Consider the following 17360-nt stretch of genomic DNA (forward strand, 5'->3'; position numbering starts at 1 on the left):
GTATATATTCAGTTCAAGATTTTATGTACGTATACTACACATGTGATATTCAGAATGATTATCCTTTAACATTGAAAGACCCTGAATAATCACAAAAAGAATGTGATGCACTTTGAAAGACATCATATGAGTCAAAGCAAAAATTTGCATTATAAGGTTAAACTTAAATAACGTAATTCTCTCATCAAAAACCTTCCTTTCCAACCATGCCTAATAATTGAGCACTCTGGGACCTGCCTCATTGTCAACTATCTAAGCAGCATTTTCAGCCACTAATATTAGTTTTAAAAGGTGAAGATCAGAAAAGCAGTTAAAGAATATCATAAAACATATATTATCACAATGGCAAAAATCACACAAAAATAAGACTGAAGTAGTAAATTTCAAGGATAGTAAGCCATGGGAAGGAAAGATATTTGTAACACCTATATCAGACAGCAGATTAACATCTAGAATATATAAAGAATATCTAAAATTCAATTTTAAGGGAAAGACAATCCATTAGAAAACTGGGAAATGAAAAATCAAGGAAGTACAAATTAAGATCCTACTTAGATTCTATTTTATACATACTACATTATCAAAACTTAAGAAGTCTAACATTAACAAGTTGGGGAGAATGGAACTTTCATAAACTGCTGGTGGGGGTGTAAAATGATAATAATCACTTTGGAAAACAATTTGATATTGTCTTATAAAATTTCACATTCAAATATATAATCCAAGACTCCACTCCTAGGGCTCTTGTACATATGCATCATAAAATATTTACAAGAATATTTATAGAAGCACTGTTCATAATAGCAAAAAATTGGGAACATTCAGACATCCATCAACATGAGAATAGGTTAATAAACTGGTGTAGTCTTACAATAGGATATTATGTAATTATGAAAATGAATAAATCTTAGCTTCACACAAAGTGGATAAATTTTAGAAACCTAATATTAAATTTTTAAAAAGGAAAATACAAAAACAAACAAACCATGAAGTATGATACCATTTAATAAAGCCCCAAAACAAACATAACTAAGAAATGGATTATTTAGTTTTGCATACTGTGTGATGAAACTATATATTCTTAAAGGTCAAGGAAATGATAAACAAAAAATTGAGCATGATTACTCTGTCAAGGTCACATGGGGGTCAGGAGTTGGATACAAGAAAAATGCATAAGTATTCTGGTCACGATTTTAAATCTTGGGTTGGACAATCGGCTCATGTATGATAATTATTATATTCTACAATTACATGTACTTTCTACGTGTTTGTAATTAATACTACATTTACTAAGACCACAACAAAAAATAAAAGGAAAGGAGTATGCCAATGGCCTGTAATATCTCAGCCATAGTTTAGGGTCACAAAATATCAGAACTAGAGGTACCTCCTCATTTTACAGATGGAAAGGATGAGGCCCAGAAAGGAAGCTAAGTGACATGCATCTCGTATTCATTCAACAGTTTTTAATGGAGCACTATTGTTGGTGTTTGGGCTACATCCGGGGGGTGTAAGATACCATCCCTGCCACAACAGAGCTCAAAATTTTAATTGGGCAGTGGGAGAGGGGCAGAAAATAAACACAAATATAATAAGTAAATTATATGGTATGCTAGAAAGTCATAAGTGCTATTGGGAAAGAAAAAAAAAAGAAAAAGAAAAACTAGAGCAGAGTAAAGGAGATCAAGAGTTCCTGGAGGGGGGTGGGGGAGGGACAGGCCACAGTGTTCAATAGGGTAGATTGGCCTCACTGAGAAGTTGAGGAGTTAGCAAAACTCGAAGCAATGAGGGAACTAAGCAAGTGTATATTTAAAGGAAGAGCTTTCCACGGAAGAGAGAAGTCAAGAGTGACTTCAAGGATTTTGGCTTGACAAAGCGGGAGCATGGGAAATGCTGCAATGAAGTTAAGTTTACAGGGTGAGATGAGGACTTCAGTGCTGGACATGCTGGGTTCGAGATGGCTGTGAGATTTCCAAGTGGAGATGTCCAGCAAGCAGTAGAATGTACTTGTCTAGAGATAAAGACAGAAATGTGGAGAAAGTAAACATGCATGTCAGTGGCAGAATCGATACTAGTTCAATGCTTTTGGTACCAAACAGGACCAGATCAATTTGGAATAATTAAGAACCGAGTTTCTCGTGAAAAGGAACACAATAGAAATCCATACGAATGCTCTGAACAAAAAGAAATGGAGCTAGAAAACACTTCAGATTAGAATTTTTTCAGGTCTTTTCAAAAAATATAACTGTAACAGCATTCAGTTAAGCCTCAAATTGACATATTTGCTATTTGGGGATAGCAGTTGATTTTCTGACGATTTATATATTATTTCTTGTGTTATTTTCTATTATTTCTTTTTGTTTGTGGGCTACAACGATTATGAGGCACTCTTTCAACTGCATAAATAAATGAAACCAATTCTGTAGGAAATTATGCAACATAGAGAATTCCAAAAAGTTATCCACATGTGGATTTTTATTGGCCCTGATCATATTTTAGAATGAAATGATTATAACTTTGCCAAACTGCTTAGCACAATTTTAAGGGCTGGGGCATGCTGTTGGAATGGTTATGCAGAGAGACTGAACTGATTACATGGTGTTTTATTCGCATTACATTAAATCCAGAGCACTTCTTAGAGCATGCTGAAATGTGGAGCCAAAATACATTGAATGATATTAGTTGGATGCGGTCACTGTCTAAGAGCTAAAACAGGACACTGAAACTCTCTGGGTCTTTATTTTACGGCAAAGAAAATTGAGGTTCAGAGAGGTTAAGTGACTTGTCTTAAGTCATCAGTGACAGAACTCTATCAAGAACCTACCTTTTCCGATACCCAGACCAATCCGCCTTTAGCCATGTGTTGCTGCTTCCATATGTCACAAAGTCTTAAAATTTGCTTCTTTTTTTTTTCCATTATCCCTTTGCAGGGTTTCTTCCGGAGAACAATCAGATTGAAGCTTATTTATGATAGGTGTGATCTTAACTGTCGGATCCACAAAAAAAGTAGAAATAAATGTCAGTACTGCCGGTTTCAGAAATGCCTTGCGGTGGGGATGTCTCACAATGGTAAGTGAGCACTTAGCACCACATACTTTATAACTCGCGTTGTGGCCGCCAGGTCAGTAGACACCAGGGCCATTGCTGAAAATGTGCACGGTCTTAACACAGAATGCCAGCTTTTAGAATATTGCATGCTGATAAAGCATTTCTCAGATTTTTAAGCTATTGGTGCAGTATCTGTGTGGTTGGACATCTGCCATGATGGGAGAAAAAGACTTGAAAATCTGATAAGTGATGGAAATAACCGTAGTATTTTAAAACAAATGTAGTGATTATTGTGATTAATTTTTATGTTGCTTTAATAGTATTAAAAACAGAATTATACTTAGGTGTATCAGTATTTTCCTACTTTAAATGTAAGAAAATTCCGCAGATTTCTGGATATGGAACTTTTAATGGCGTATCAGAATTTAGATTTATGTACTGTTTTTTTCTCTTGGTATAGCAGTAGCTTTGACTTCAAGGAGCATACAGACTTGTGGATAAAGCAAATATTTTAACGTTCCACAAAACTTCTACTTTTTAAACCCCATATCTAATGTTTTCATGAATTATAGAACTAACTCAATAAAATCATGGAAGATAGACCTGTTTGAAGAAGTAGTTCTTGATTTCCATTTAGCTATGATTGGCTAACTAGCTCACAAAACAAATTTTGATGTAATTTGAAATTATTATATTTGTTAAGTATTAGTCAGTTCTTTAAAAACTCATTATGGGCTCAAGAAATGTAAAATGCCAAAGTGATCAAATTAAATCCAAAGTCTCATTTCATTGTACATCCTGTTTTTTCTTTCTTTTGCCTTCACCTCTCTCAAAATGGATCTAGCAAGAGGATAATCTTTAAAGTCAGTCTTCATCTGTAAGGACTCCAAAGTATCTGTAAAAATTAAATTTTGGTTCCATCTTGCTGATGTTTGGTTTTCACAGCGGAAATCATTAAGATATTTGGGAGTCACTAACTGGTTGATATCCTACCCTTTAAAAATAGTTGACAAAATTATATTTTTATCATGAATATGGGTCATTTCCTCTAAAGGCAAGAAAGTATTACAAATAGATCTATTAGCTATACTACACAGGAAGGCAATTTAATCCAACTTTCCTCAGCAATTAATTACATGTGCTGTGTAGCAGTATACAACTGCAGTCATTGATTACAAAGTAATTTGCTGGTTTGATTTCACCCATTTCCTTTTTATTTCTGACCTCATAAAATATAAGGGCATGTTTTCAAGTCAAGGGTTGTATTTTAGGTGATGCAATCAAGTTGCAATAAACTTATTTTATCTTTATGAAGAAATCTTTGACTTTGAGGTCATTATCTCTAAGACTGCCTAGTAAAGCAGGCCAATTCTGCTTTCAATGCTATGTTTTTGTCCTTAAAAAATTGCCACTGCATACATTGATGTGAAATATATGTCCTGTTGCTTGTACATGTTCATGTAAAATATATCTTTTATGGCTTATTATTTATAGGCAAATAATATTTAAAGCCCAGCCTATGTGGTATTGAGGGTATAATTTTCTTTTCCCAGGAAAGTCAAAGAAAGTTATCATGAGCTGAATAAGGTCAGCTTTGGACGTCATATGACTATTAGCTTATTCTATTTAGAGAGAAGAGCAGTCTTGATAGGGAGTGTTCAGTTAGTTCTTCTTGCAAAGGCAAAAAAAAAAGGAATTAAATGTCATGGTATCAAAGACTTATGCAGCTCAACACTTACAGGATAGCAAACATGACTAAGAAAATCCCTTCTCTCAGGGTTTTATGGGAATATGTTTGCTGCACAGAACAGAAAACATCCATTTGATCTATACAACTGTAGATCAGTTTGTTGATTAGTTTTTGCCTATTTCCCTGATGAAAGTAACATTTTCCAAATACAAAGTTTTCTAGGCGATCTTAGTCACTATTTAAAATTCATTGCTTTGGCCAACATGAGGCCAACAGTAATGAGGTTTCCATTCATATACAATAGGATGCCTTTTTATTAATGTTTTATATGAATGAACCTAAGTGTAATAACCCACCAACTTATCAAAAGAGGCTTCTAGTGTTATACCCAAATCAGCACCTCCTTGTTTTCAGTATGCACAAAAAGAAAACATCCCCTAAAGCAAATTTGCTCCGTTCTCTGTTGCTTTTATTTCTGCTCTTGGATCTCTGTTGAGTCCATAATGTGTTTAGCTTCCCCGTTAGCGACCCACTCCCAGCTTTGAAGGAGGCTTTTGAAGTAACCGGCAAGGAGCCTTAAGAACCCTGGGGAATATTGGTGGGAAATCATTGAAATCAGTGATTGCTAAGACCTTTCACCTTTAAAAATTACAGCCTACCTCACCAAATTTTTCACTTTTCAACCAGCTCTTCCATATCTTATAGACAATGTCACAGTCTTCCCAAATATTTAGGCACCTGGCATCTGTCAGTTGCCTAAATTTAAAAGTTTCCACCTATATGTTTGGGTGCCATAAAAATATAATTCATATGCCTGAATCAGGTCTTCTATATGTTCTGATCAGTTACTCAGTAATTTAAGGCAATACATTTGATGATCATACATAATGATGTAGCCCCAGAGTACAAAAACAGTCTGAGCTAAAGAAAGTATAAATGGTGTGGTTGGCTAATGGTATATGAGTCCATCATCAGATGGAACTTATATTTTGATTGTGACGTGCAGCCTACACATCGTAGAAGGACATGAATTCAGCATTCTTCTGGCTGGAAACTTCTAGTTGTTTCTCAAATATCCATTTTCAGAATTGGGTAGAAAAAGCACCCAGGTGTTGGGCTGATGTGCTTTGGGAGCAAATGTCTTGTTTTTCTGTAATGATCAAGATAAACACACATTGCAGTGATTTTGGTCATTTAATAATCCATCATTTCTAGACCATGGGTCAGTCCCGCTGATTGCTCCAAAGCCTTCCTGAGTTGTCCCAAGCACAGCCAGTTCAATACCCTGTCCACACACCTTTAGAGAAAGGCCCCAAATGCAAGTAAAGCAGAAATAAAGAGCCAACTTCCTGGGCTACCCAGAATTAACTTACTAAAGGATCATTGCATCCACTATTATTTGTTTTACATTTTGAATTAGTGAAGCTGGTATCTACAGAATCTTGATGAAAATACTCTCATAGATTAATGTTACTTCTTCAGTTAAATGGGCACTCACACATTTTTATAGCTTTTCGAAGTATAAGTTTTGTTTTCAAGTTCTGCTGACAAAATTTCTGACAATCATATTTTATTGTGTTCTCTTCATTTTTAGTAATGTAGTCATTAAAAATTTGACTAGTCAGTATTTCATATTCAGAGCTGCTTTTCATGTATGAACTAAGTAATAAAATAATAAGCATAGGCTGTGCATTTAAAAAAATAATCCAAAGTAGAAAAGAATCGGTTTACGTTACTCATAAGCCATTCAGCTAGGTTTCCCTGTGCAACTGAGATTTGAAAATTATGCTTTTCATAAATACAAAAGTTAGTGAAACCTTAGCTTTGCTGATTAAGATGTCCTATTATATAATTTTTTTTCAAAAGCTAACAGCTTAAAAATAATTTCTCAGTGGTTTCATAAAAATCCAGAAAAATGGTTGCACAACTTCTTGTGGCACTCAGCGTTTTAAAGGTAATTCTCTCCTTCCTTGTAAACAGAAGCTGTACTGTATATTACAAAAAAGAAAAGCCTGGATGGCAAATAAATTTAAACTTCAACGTGTTACTCTTTTTTTCTTTAGTCATCTTTGTGGTATAACGGGAAATTACCCAAATGTTAACTTTCAGAAAATATAACAAAGTAAGAAGTCTTAATACACATGGTGGCTGTCACTCACACCTGCCTGCATTCATGACAGTCCACAGTCTTGCCTCCACCACCTGATCCCACTGCCCCTCTTTTTCCTGAAATATTTCAGGCAAACTGTGTACTTTGCTGTTTCTGGAAAATGTCCTAAGATGGAATACCTGTGCGCTTTTGTCCTTTGGTTCCCTGTCACAATTCTACCTGGCATTCAAGGCCCAGTTCAAATGTCTTCTCTTCCATGAGAGTTCTAATTCCCCATTCTCCCTCTTTGTGCATGATGCGTTTCCTTGACACTGCATTTTGCCTTATAACGCAAAGGAGTGACCAGATAGATCATTATTACCAAAAACCAAACTCCTGCAGACAACAGTAAAAAGGATAAATGAGAGAGGGGAAAATCAGGAAAATTCATCAGAACACCAGTGCAATGTTATTAACTAAGACATTGGGATGGGGGGGGGAGAAATGGAAGTAAGAGAAATATCAAAGCAGTGACCAATGAATACAGGTGTCTGAGGAGAAGAGTGGTTGTCAAAGATTATTCAGTGTCTGGTTTGGATGATAGAATGAAGTAACAAAGAAAGGAAAACGGGAAGGAGAGACAGCTTGGAGGGGAAAATAAAGAATTGAGTTTTATGTTGTATTTGAGGTGCTTTTGGGATATCCAGCACCCATGTATAAAGGAATATAAGAAGGGTGAAAAATAAGGATCCAGATCCAGGAAAGAGTAGGCAGGAGTCATTTACATATATATTTTGTGAGTTAGAGAGAAAGTCAAACTAGGAAAAACAATATAAGTGAAGGGCAAGGGGCCATCAAAGAGGTCCGGAAAGTAGCAGGCAGAAAGGTAGGAGAACCAGAAAAGCAGAAACCAGCTTGAGAAATTTTTAAAATAAGAATGTGGAGGAGGTCAACATGAGTCAAGGTCGGTAGAATGCTGGCGAGCTCAAGTAGAAGAAGTACTTAGAAGAGGCCCCTAGATCTGGCTGGGAGAAAAGCATTAGGAACTTTTAAGAGCAACGTTTTGGTAAATGTAAATGAGGTGACAGATGCAGTTGGTTGGGAAGTAAATAGTAAGTGACAAACGCCGACGGAGAGGGAAGACCAACCACTCTTTCAATAAGTTCAGTGGGCAAAAGATAGCATAAAAGGGAGGTAATAGTAGGGTCAGAACCTTAAACACCTGCTTAGGTGGAAAAGGAGTGAGTAAAGAGAGGTGCATGAGAGGAAGAATAATATGTGTATGTTTAGGGTCTCCCCTACTACACACGTCCTTTTCATCCTGGCCCCACCACCCGTATCGTCTGTCTAACACAGTGTCTCAATGAATGAATTAAATAATGTCAAGTAAGACTTCAGAGAATGAGAGATTGAGTCAGAACATGAGGCAGTGGCGTTTCTCTACTTTGAAAAGAAACCTAGGCAAATGTTTAAATGTCCTCTACAAATCGTTTGAAAAAATGTTACACCTACATAAAAAAGATTTAATATTCAGGTTGCTCCTGGTTTACTTTAGAGAAGCTAGAAAATGAGAGTTGTTAGATTGCCAAATTCTGCAAAACCTCAAAATGTGCAGTTTGTTTTTATCAAGAAAGAGAGGTGGAAAACATAACTTATTGGCAACAACCATATGAAAAGCAATAATGTTATATAAGTCTTATTTCTATGATAAGACTTTTGCAAAGAAAAAAATGTTAAAAGTGGGGAAACTGACCATGAGACAACTTTACAAGTTGTCAAAAGCCTGGTATGATAGCACCCTTTAGATGTTGAAAGACAAAAATATTTTCAGTAATACTCAACTTATTTAATTTTTCTATTTTCTTTTGATTTACTACTTTGAAAATCTGCTTTAATTTATCTTTGTACTGAAGTAGTGTTTGTCACTGATGCTTCAACAATTAGATACATGTTTTTAAAACATGTCATTAATTGTCTTTAAGAAACATTGTTTCTAAGTGCTATTCCCAGATCCAAAGAGTGGGATATCTAAATACTCCATGTGCTTGGAGTTTGTGTGTTCAGTAAAATCAGTACTAAAGACACAATGCTGAATCTGTCATATGCTAGTAGTGAACTGCATTCAGTTCAGGAAAAATGTATTACATAACGGTATGCCGACACACTTTCACCAGAAATGAATGAGTCTCTACCAAACCTATCCTTCCTGGAGGGTGTGTAGTGATTCTGATATTGACAGTTTTTTAAAACTACATGAATTCTCTGTAGGTGATTAATTATCCCAAATATGACACTGAATGACAGTATTCTGGAAGTTGCTCTATGTGACATGTGCTAAATCTGTAGGACAGAAAGAATGTGTCTTTTTTTTTTTTCAGGGCTTCAAAGACTAGACAAATACTGCTTTAAAAAGAGAGAGGTTCCCCAGTACTCTGTGTCATCAAGGGCTGTAGAATGTTATAGCTAAATTTAGAGCTAAAGGAAGGAATCTTTGGAGGTCTTTTCCAAACCCCTCATTCTATAGATAAAGCAATTGAAGACCTGAGAGGTTAAGCCACTTAGGTTGTTTTTCACAGAGCTGAAACTTAGAAAGTAGGCTTCCTGACTATCCCAACTGCAGTGGTCATTCCATTGACTCCCAGAGAAACCAGAAGCTCTCCCTCAGTGACTCATGGAGCATTTCCCTTTGTCTTTTAAGATTAATCAGCCGTGGTAGAAGATTTACGAGAATATACCTGTGTATGGGCACGCTCAGCCTTTGTATTTCTGGTCACCAGTCTCTAGAACTTTGATCTTCTATTGCTAAGCTTTAACTTCAGTCTTTTCAAAAACAGTAGTCCAAAGAGAGAATTCCTCCATCTTCTTGGTTCACACGTTCTCCACCCAATGGGTGGTAACAGGTTCAAGAATTACTTCACTAAAAAACACCATTCCCTAAACAAGTTAAAGAGAGAGAGAGAGAGAGATGTGGATGGATGGATGGCTGGATGGATGGATGGATGGATGGATGGATGGATGGATGATGGACATATGGACAGATAGAGAGATTAGGTTTTCAGGGCTTATTCTTTACCTGTGGGAAAGAATCTAGGTCAGTGTGCTGTGGCTACACCCTGGTCTACCGATAGCCCACAGCAACCATAGTTGCCTTAGACCTCTTCATCCACAAGTAATAAAAGCTGCATTTATTTAGCATTACTATGTGCCAAGACTGGGCTAAACACTTTCTATGCCTTGTATCACCTCACATGAGGTTGGTAGGTATTATTAATGGGAGTCAAAAGCAACAAAATAAAATCAACTTTTTCTCCCTTAAAAATGCATACAAATAAAAAATTGTATTTCTTCTACCACTTCAGATTTCCATATATTTTATGCAAATTTAATCCCACCAAATGGGATGTATTTTTCATCTCTTTTGTTGGGCCTCTGGTATGTAAAAATGATAAAATCACTTATATATTACTTGCACTGATAGTTAATTGAATCTAATTTGCAGCATGATTATTGACTAATACAGAGATTTTGTTCTTAAGATTTAGCCTTTTGGGGAACTTCAACTTATAAATTTCACATTTTATTTAGGTGTAGCAAAAGGCTTTTGCTTTAATATCTCCTAATTCTAAAATTATGTTTAAAAGTGATTTTGGCCATTTTCTTAGGTTATGGAAAAGCAGGACTAGTAAATGTAACAAGTGACTATCTTTAGCTGTTTGTTTATTTTAAATTAACTTTTTGGATTACCCATTAGGAGAAAAGTGCTTTCCTAGGTATGTAAACTTTTGTGTGTATTTATAGTTTATTACCTGTGAAAAGTAACCAGAGCCTAGAACTGCATCTGGAACACAGTAGACACTCAATAGTTATTCACTGAGTGAGGAGACAGTATTGTGTGCTCTGGTAAACAACTAAAGTTAAAGAGCAGAAGATGGTTGGTGGTTCTAACTACCTCTGTTTCAGTATATGACTCTGATTTTCTCCAAGTTTTACTCCAAAATTTCTTCTACTTTTAATATGCCCTAATTCTTACTGGGTGCTCTCTTTCATGATCACTTTCCCAAACTTCCCAATGGACATATTGTCTCATTTTTTGTTGTCAAACTTGATATTTTGGATATTTAATTCATCAAGCATATATTATATACCTACAACCCAAGTGTTCATATTTGGATGAATGGATAAAGAAAACATGGTAATTATACACAACGGAATATTACTTAGCCAGGAAAGAAGGAAATCTTGACATTTGTGACAATATGGATGGACTTTGAGGGCATTATGCTGAGTGAAATAAGTCAGACAGAGAAAGACATATACCGTGTGATCTCATTATATGTGGAATCTTAAAAAAAACACCAAAAACCCTAACTCACAGATGCAAAGAACACAGACTGGTCATTACCAGATGCAGGGTGATGGGGTGGCAAAATGGGTGAAGGGGGTCAAAAGGTACAAATTTCCAGTTATAAGATAAATAAGTCCTGGGGATGTAATGTACAGCATGGTGACTATAGTTAATAATACTGTCTTGGATGTGTGAAAGTTGCTAAGGAAGTAAATCTTAAAGGTTCTCATCACAAGAAAAAAATGTGTAACTATATGTGGTGATAGATGTTAACTAGCCTTATTGTGATCATTTCACAATATATACAAATACCAAATCATTATGTTATACACCTGAAACGAACATATTGTTATATGTCGATTATATATCAATAAAAGAAAATTGTAAAGCTTTAAATTAAACAGCATTGTAAGCACCCAGAATGAGGTGTGATAACTAGTAAAAAAATAATAGTATTTTCCGGTTAGTATTGGTAGGGAGGAAGAAAAACATATTTGAGTTGTAAGAGTTACAAACAGATGATTTTTTTCCCCAATGTAAGCCTTACAAACCTCTCTTAAATGTTCCTCTTTGCCTTCCTTTCTTTAGTTTTCTTCTTTCACACTTCCTCACCCCACAGGAAACCAAATGTTAAGGAAACTGTCTTTCTGACAAACATCATTAAGTGATAATCCTGGAGAGTCAGGGGAATAATTATGGCTTTTCTCCACTAAATATTAAAGTACTCTGTGGCCTAATAACATGAACAAAAGCACCGTCCATATTTCTTTATAACAGGGCAAAACAGATTGTACAGACTCCCTGAGAACAAAGTCTGTGTCTGTACAACTTTGAACTCTGCACAATTCCTTCCTTTAATTCATGAAATGTGTTGATCCTTTTAGCGCCTGACCTTATTTAAAATGGCAAGGATACAAAGATGAGTAAGACATTGTCCCTGGCCTCCAGGATGTTGTTCTAGAAGGGGACAAATAGACATGTAAAATAAAGTCCCAGAGTGAAACTGCTATCATTGGAGTATGCATGAAGGGCTGTTGGGATACAGGGGAAAGAATAATAAATTTTGCTTGAAGGTGTCAGAGAAATTCTCACAAAGAAGGTGACATTTGAGTTGGGTCTTGAGGGATGAGTAGGAGCTGGCTCTCAATTATTTCAAAGTAAATTTAGTTTCCTTTCTTTGCTGAACCCTTAGATTCTTTCACCTTCCTGGCAAGATCATGCCTTACTTTTTTAATTCAGGAAGTGAGCAATTTAATTTTTACTATCGGCCTGTGCAATTGCCGTGGAATAACAATGTGAGCATGGTTGTAGATAGAAACCAGGACTTGAGATCCGTAGCGGGGAGGAATGGCTCTGATCTCTGGGCGTTAGGGCTGCAGGAGAACAGTGTGCATTCAGAACAGCAGTATTTCAATGATTCATCCTGTCATTTCTCTTCCTCTATAGCCATCAGGTTTGGGCGGATGCCACAGGCTGAGAAGGAGAAGCTGTTGGCAGAGATCTCCAGTGATATCGACCAGCTGAACCCAGAGTCTGCTGATCTCCGGGCCCTGGCAAAACATTTGTATGACTCATACATAAAGTCCTTCCCGCTGACCAAAGCAAAGGCGAGGGCCATCTTGACAGGAAAGACAACAGATAAATCAGTTAGTTCTCTTCTACTGTCTTCGTTTGGGGTGGCTGGGTTTATTGTTGTTGTTGTTGTTATTGTTGTTGTTGTTGTTTTTTCCTTTGAGGAAATGATTGACCATGTTACACACACATAACGCAGGGTTACTGCTCAGCTGTTGGCTGTTACATATTGCAGGCTTGAGTCTGAATCACAGGAAAGGAAATGTTTTCAGATAGGACAAGTAAAAGTTATTTTAAGTAAAAGTTACTTTGAAAAGGGAAAAAGTCCTTCAGGTTTTCCTAATAAATTATTTGAGAATAGTATAAAAATATACAGGCCATCTTAATTTGAACAAATGAACTAAAGCTCCTTCACCCTAACAACCCCCATCAGGATCTGTCTCTTTTCTTGGCATCAAAGTAACTGGTCACAAGTATATTGATTCATGCAGCCCTACTTTCCTGACCCAGGTTTGGAAAAGGTATTCAGTCCCATTATTTTACCTTTTGGGAGAACTACTAGAGTTACCTCTTACGAAGTTCCACTTGGGACAAAAAAATACATTCCAGATATTATATTACCTTTCTATCCTCATGGCGCTCTAGTGATAATTTCTGGGTAACTGGAAGCTTTATCCTTTTATTATGCGTATGCATTTTATCTTCTGTGAGGCTCTGAGCTGCCTGGGCTACTCCAGTGAATTCTCAAACATCTCAAGCTCGTTCACTATCACTGTTTAGAAAACCCAGAATTGTTATAGAATCAAGTTTTCCAAGAAGCAGAATTCTTCTCTGATAGGAATCTGAGAAAGCTACATGGAATCATATTAAAACAACATATAACTCTACTTGAATTCTAGTCCCAATTCTGCCATCAGCTTGCAGGTGGGTCATCTGCTCCTTGGTTTATACAGGCAGGGTCTGACTTTGTAACGTTTGCAGCAGCCTAGTAAGATGCACAGAGCACATCAGAAGATAGCATCCAAGCCCTTGAGAGCCCTTGTATGCTATCGTTTATTTCCAAATGAAATGCAGCTACTTGATAGATAGATGCAACTTTATCCCTACTGGGGAACATTTCGTTACCCTTTAATGTATTTTGATGACTATCTCAATAAGTTATTTTCCCTCTTTTTAGATAAACAGTGTAGAATCAGCTAAAAGAAAAAGAAAACTCCCGTGGGATGTTACTGTGTAAAGAGCCAAATGCCAAGAAGGACCATAAGTTTTCTGACTGATCCCTTATCAGTAGTTGACCTGTATCCAGTTCTTTACAATTTTAAAAAATCTTACACATTCATATGTTCAAGACACACAACCATCCTTTGGCTCCTATTATTACCCTCTTTGTAAAGATGAGGAAAATGAGGGTTAAACATTTTGCCTTGAGACCACACAGTTAGCATGTGGAAAAACCAAGACCCCACGGCGGGCCTTTGGCCCACCGCTTCAGTCATTCTGAACATGGCATTCCCCCCCCCACCCCCCCGAAGTTGGTCTTCCCCATTGGCTAGCAGTGAGCCAGGCTGACCTGTACGCGAGAAAAGTTTCACCTTGGGGACATATTCCACGGTGTGATTTATTTTTATCAGTTTTGAGCCCAGCAGGAATTTCCCACCTTGTTCTGCTAGCCCAATATATTCACAGTCAGGAAATTTTCTTTGTGCTGTTTTGTTCTTCCTGAATTATAGTAACTAGGACTGTCTTCCGCACACATTTACAGACTACAGGTCATAGTAAAGCTGAGTCTATGTAGTCATTAAGTGAAAAAGAAAAAAAAAATCGGGGCATAACAAAACAAAAGCAAATGAAGCCCTCTGTATAGCTGATTTGACTACAGAAGAGAAACTGTGTACCTTTAAAGGGACAGAAATAAAAGGAAAACTTTAGTGATGTTGACTAAAGAGGGTTAACAATTTAAGGCAGATTGCAGCAGTTTACTGAGAGCTAGAATGGGATAAGGAAGTGGGGACTGGGAGCCCCAGAACTAGGAAGGGGCGATAATGGAACGAGCCCTAAAACAAATTGTTTGCCACAGTTTTGCCATGGGCCATTTAATTTCCAGAAGCTGCTTTCTCACCTTCTCTTTAGCTCCCAGTCCAGACCTGCAATTCATGCTGGAAATCCTACCGATTTAATAGTACCTGAAAGGTAGGGGGAAGACAGTTTTAAAAAATTTTCCCCAGTAGTCAAGAATTTAAATTTACAGTACCTGGGGCCAAAATACGCTTCTGTGTGTGACTGAAGGGCACAGAGCCCAAATCCACTGTACGTCACTTAAAAACCTCATGCCAATTATCTCTTTGGCTCTAAATCTTTGAGTTAAAAATAAGATAATTGCAGGTTCTTTATGGGATAAATAGGTATTAAGCTATTTTAAGGGAGAGGGCTGCAAAATGCTTAATTGTAGGCTTTTCAAGTTCAGAGGCCAACTGTTTGTCATTTTTCCCCCTATAGTAACTGGGACTGTGCTTTGCCCATAGTAGTTACTTGAGATGTGTTGCTTAATTGAATTAAAAACTATTGCCTATGCCCTTTGAAATTCTGGACTTTCAACAGAGGGCCTCTAGCCCAATATTTGCTCACCAAACTGGACATCATTCATGATCTGGATAGAGACAGAATTGCCTCTTGTTAGGGTCCGGAAAGGAAAGAAAGACTGGGCCAAATTAAAATAATCCATTCCCTGATTACACAAAACTCAAATGGAATTGTTTGGCTCTCTCTTTTTTCCTTATCTTGCAAAATCAAATTAAGTACTGGTGGAAAGGAATAGTTCAGAGGATATATGGGAGAGGGGAAAAAAAAATCCAAAATGTGATTTCCAATGAGACTAGTGGTTTGTTCTTTATCTTACATGGTCATGTTATTCATTTGATAGCATCTTTCTCAGGGGTGTTATGTTATCTCTTGGCCAAAACTTATGAAAGTTAAGATTTGAATTGATAGGAAAAGTTTTGCAGAAGTATGGACTCTTGAGAGGGTGAGAGATGTGAAAAGTGGCTGTGGCTGGTGCCGTAGAGCAGTTCGGGTCTCATTATACACCCTGCTTAAAACTGATGTCATTAGTGTTGGTCAGGCCAAGCCTGGGGAAGGCCACTCAGCTTAGTGGATGACCAGTTACCCAGAACCTTTGGAAAAGGAAATGGCTTTATTGCAGAAGCCATTCTTTAGATTTAGCTTACTGTTTAATTTAACCATTGCCTATTCAGTCTCATTGATGGAATGCAGGCTAGTCTTCTCTCTCAGGCCCAGCACTAGCATTTGCCTGCAGGCCAACCAAGGCTCCTCCATCCCCAATTTAACTTCCTTCTCTATCTTATTCCCTGGTGCCATTTGCACCTTTCAAAAACAGATAAATGGACAGATAAATGTTCCCGCTCCCCTCTTATCTTTTTTACTTGAACATCATGTCTTTGGAATAGGATATATTTTTCATTGTCTTGCCTAAAAAAAGTAATGCTTGGGAATTTTAGGCTCAGGGCTAGGAAAAGACAGGATATGGAATCACCAAAAACGGATCACTGGAAAAGAATTTTAGGAGCAATAGGCCTTTTAGCACCCTCAGATAGCAATGGAACTGACTCTCCCACAGTTTGTTTCCCTTTCAGTGGCTTGTGCCAGCCTAGACCCTTCCTTTAAGAGCTCCTGCTAAACTCTGAAAGGGTGAATATGCTAGAAGTAGGGGACTGTGTTTCATGAAGGCAGTTTGAGAACCGAATGGACTTTGGAAGTTCCCAGTGTTTGACCATTACCCTGATGTGATGATCATACTGGGTGTATCATTGTCACATGATCCCATGTTTGTTGATGAAAATAAACAGAGAGTGGTTTTCAGAAACCATTTTCAGTGCCATGGTTTGTCATAAAATAATAAATAGAAAAACCCTTGGTGTGCCTGCCAACTTTTCACTCCATATCTAAGAGATGGCGAGGCCCTGGCTGTACTCTATCTGCAAATAAGGAATAAAACTTGTTATTTGTACTATACTGGACTTTGCATCCCAAAGCAGCACACTGCTTATGATGGGTACGTGTGGAGTCACTGTTTTTATAATTAAAAGAGCAAACCAGTGCCATGATGAAAATGGTTTTTCTAAATAGTGTATGAAAAATGAAATTGGTGACAAATAAAACCAATATGGAAATGTAAAATTTTGTAAAAATAGTTTTGTACCCATTTCAGTTTTCACATTCTAAAATTTACAGTGGCCATCAAATTTAGTAGCTCAAACTATTGGAAATATATCTGTGCTTTTAAATCCTACACTTACAGCTAAACAAAGTATGGTGTCTTTCCCCTTTATCTGTGGAAAAGCCTGAATGAGCCAGAATGAGACAAGCCCTCAGAGAAGAGACCTTGGAACCCCAGTATAAATAAAGAGCAGGACAGTAGTGCTGTTTCGTTTTAATGGCTACTGAGGAAGTTGGGCTCCTGGGATCATTAGTTCATATATTAATATTAATAAAGTAAATTCTTTTATTGCCAAGACTGTTAAGAGTAGCTAAAGATGTAATATATTTGAACCAATAGTGTTCTTTCAGACAATAAATTTTAAAAGAGAATATTCTATATA

General features: G+C 36.9%; 1 protein-coding gene across 7 annotated transcripts in view; it reads left to right on the forward strand.

Moving 5' to 3' along the window:
• The window catches only part of PPARG (peroxisome proliferator activated receptor gamma), a 124938-nt gene that overhangs the window by 83891 nt on the left and 23687 nt on the right, over window positions 1–17360 (forward strand). For all 7 annotated transcript variants that reach the window (XM_019646063.1, XM_019646058.1, XM_019646059.1 and 4 more), the window contains 2 exons: window positions 2931–3069; window positions 12619–12818. In XM_019646063.1, the coding sequence (XP_019501608.1) occupies window positions 2931–3069; window positions 12619–12818 (339 nt within the window). The remainder of the gene's footprint in view (window positions 1–2930; window positions 3070–12618; window positions 12819–17360) is intronic.

Source organism: Hipposideros armiger, unplaced genomic scaffold, assembly GCF_001890085.2.
Source record: "Hipposideros armiger isolate ML-2016 unplaced genomic scaffold, ASM189008v1 scaffold_96, whole genome shotgun sequence".
NCBI lineage: Eukaryota > Metazoa > Chordata > Mammalia > Chiroptera > Hipposideridae > Hipposideros > Hipposideros armiger.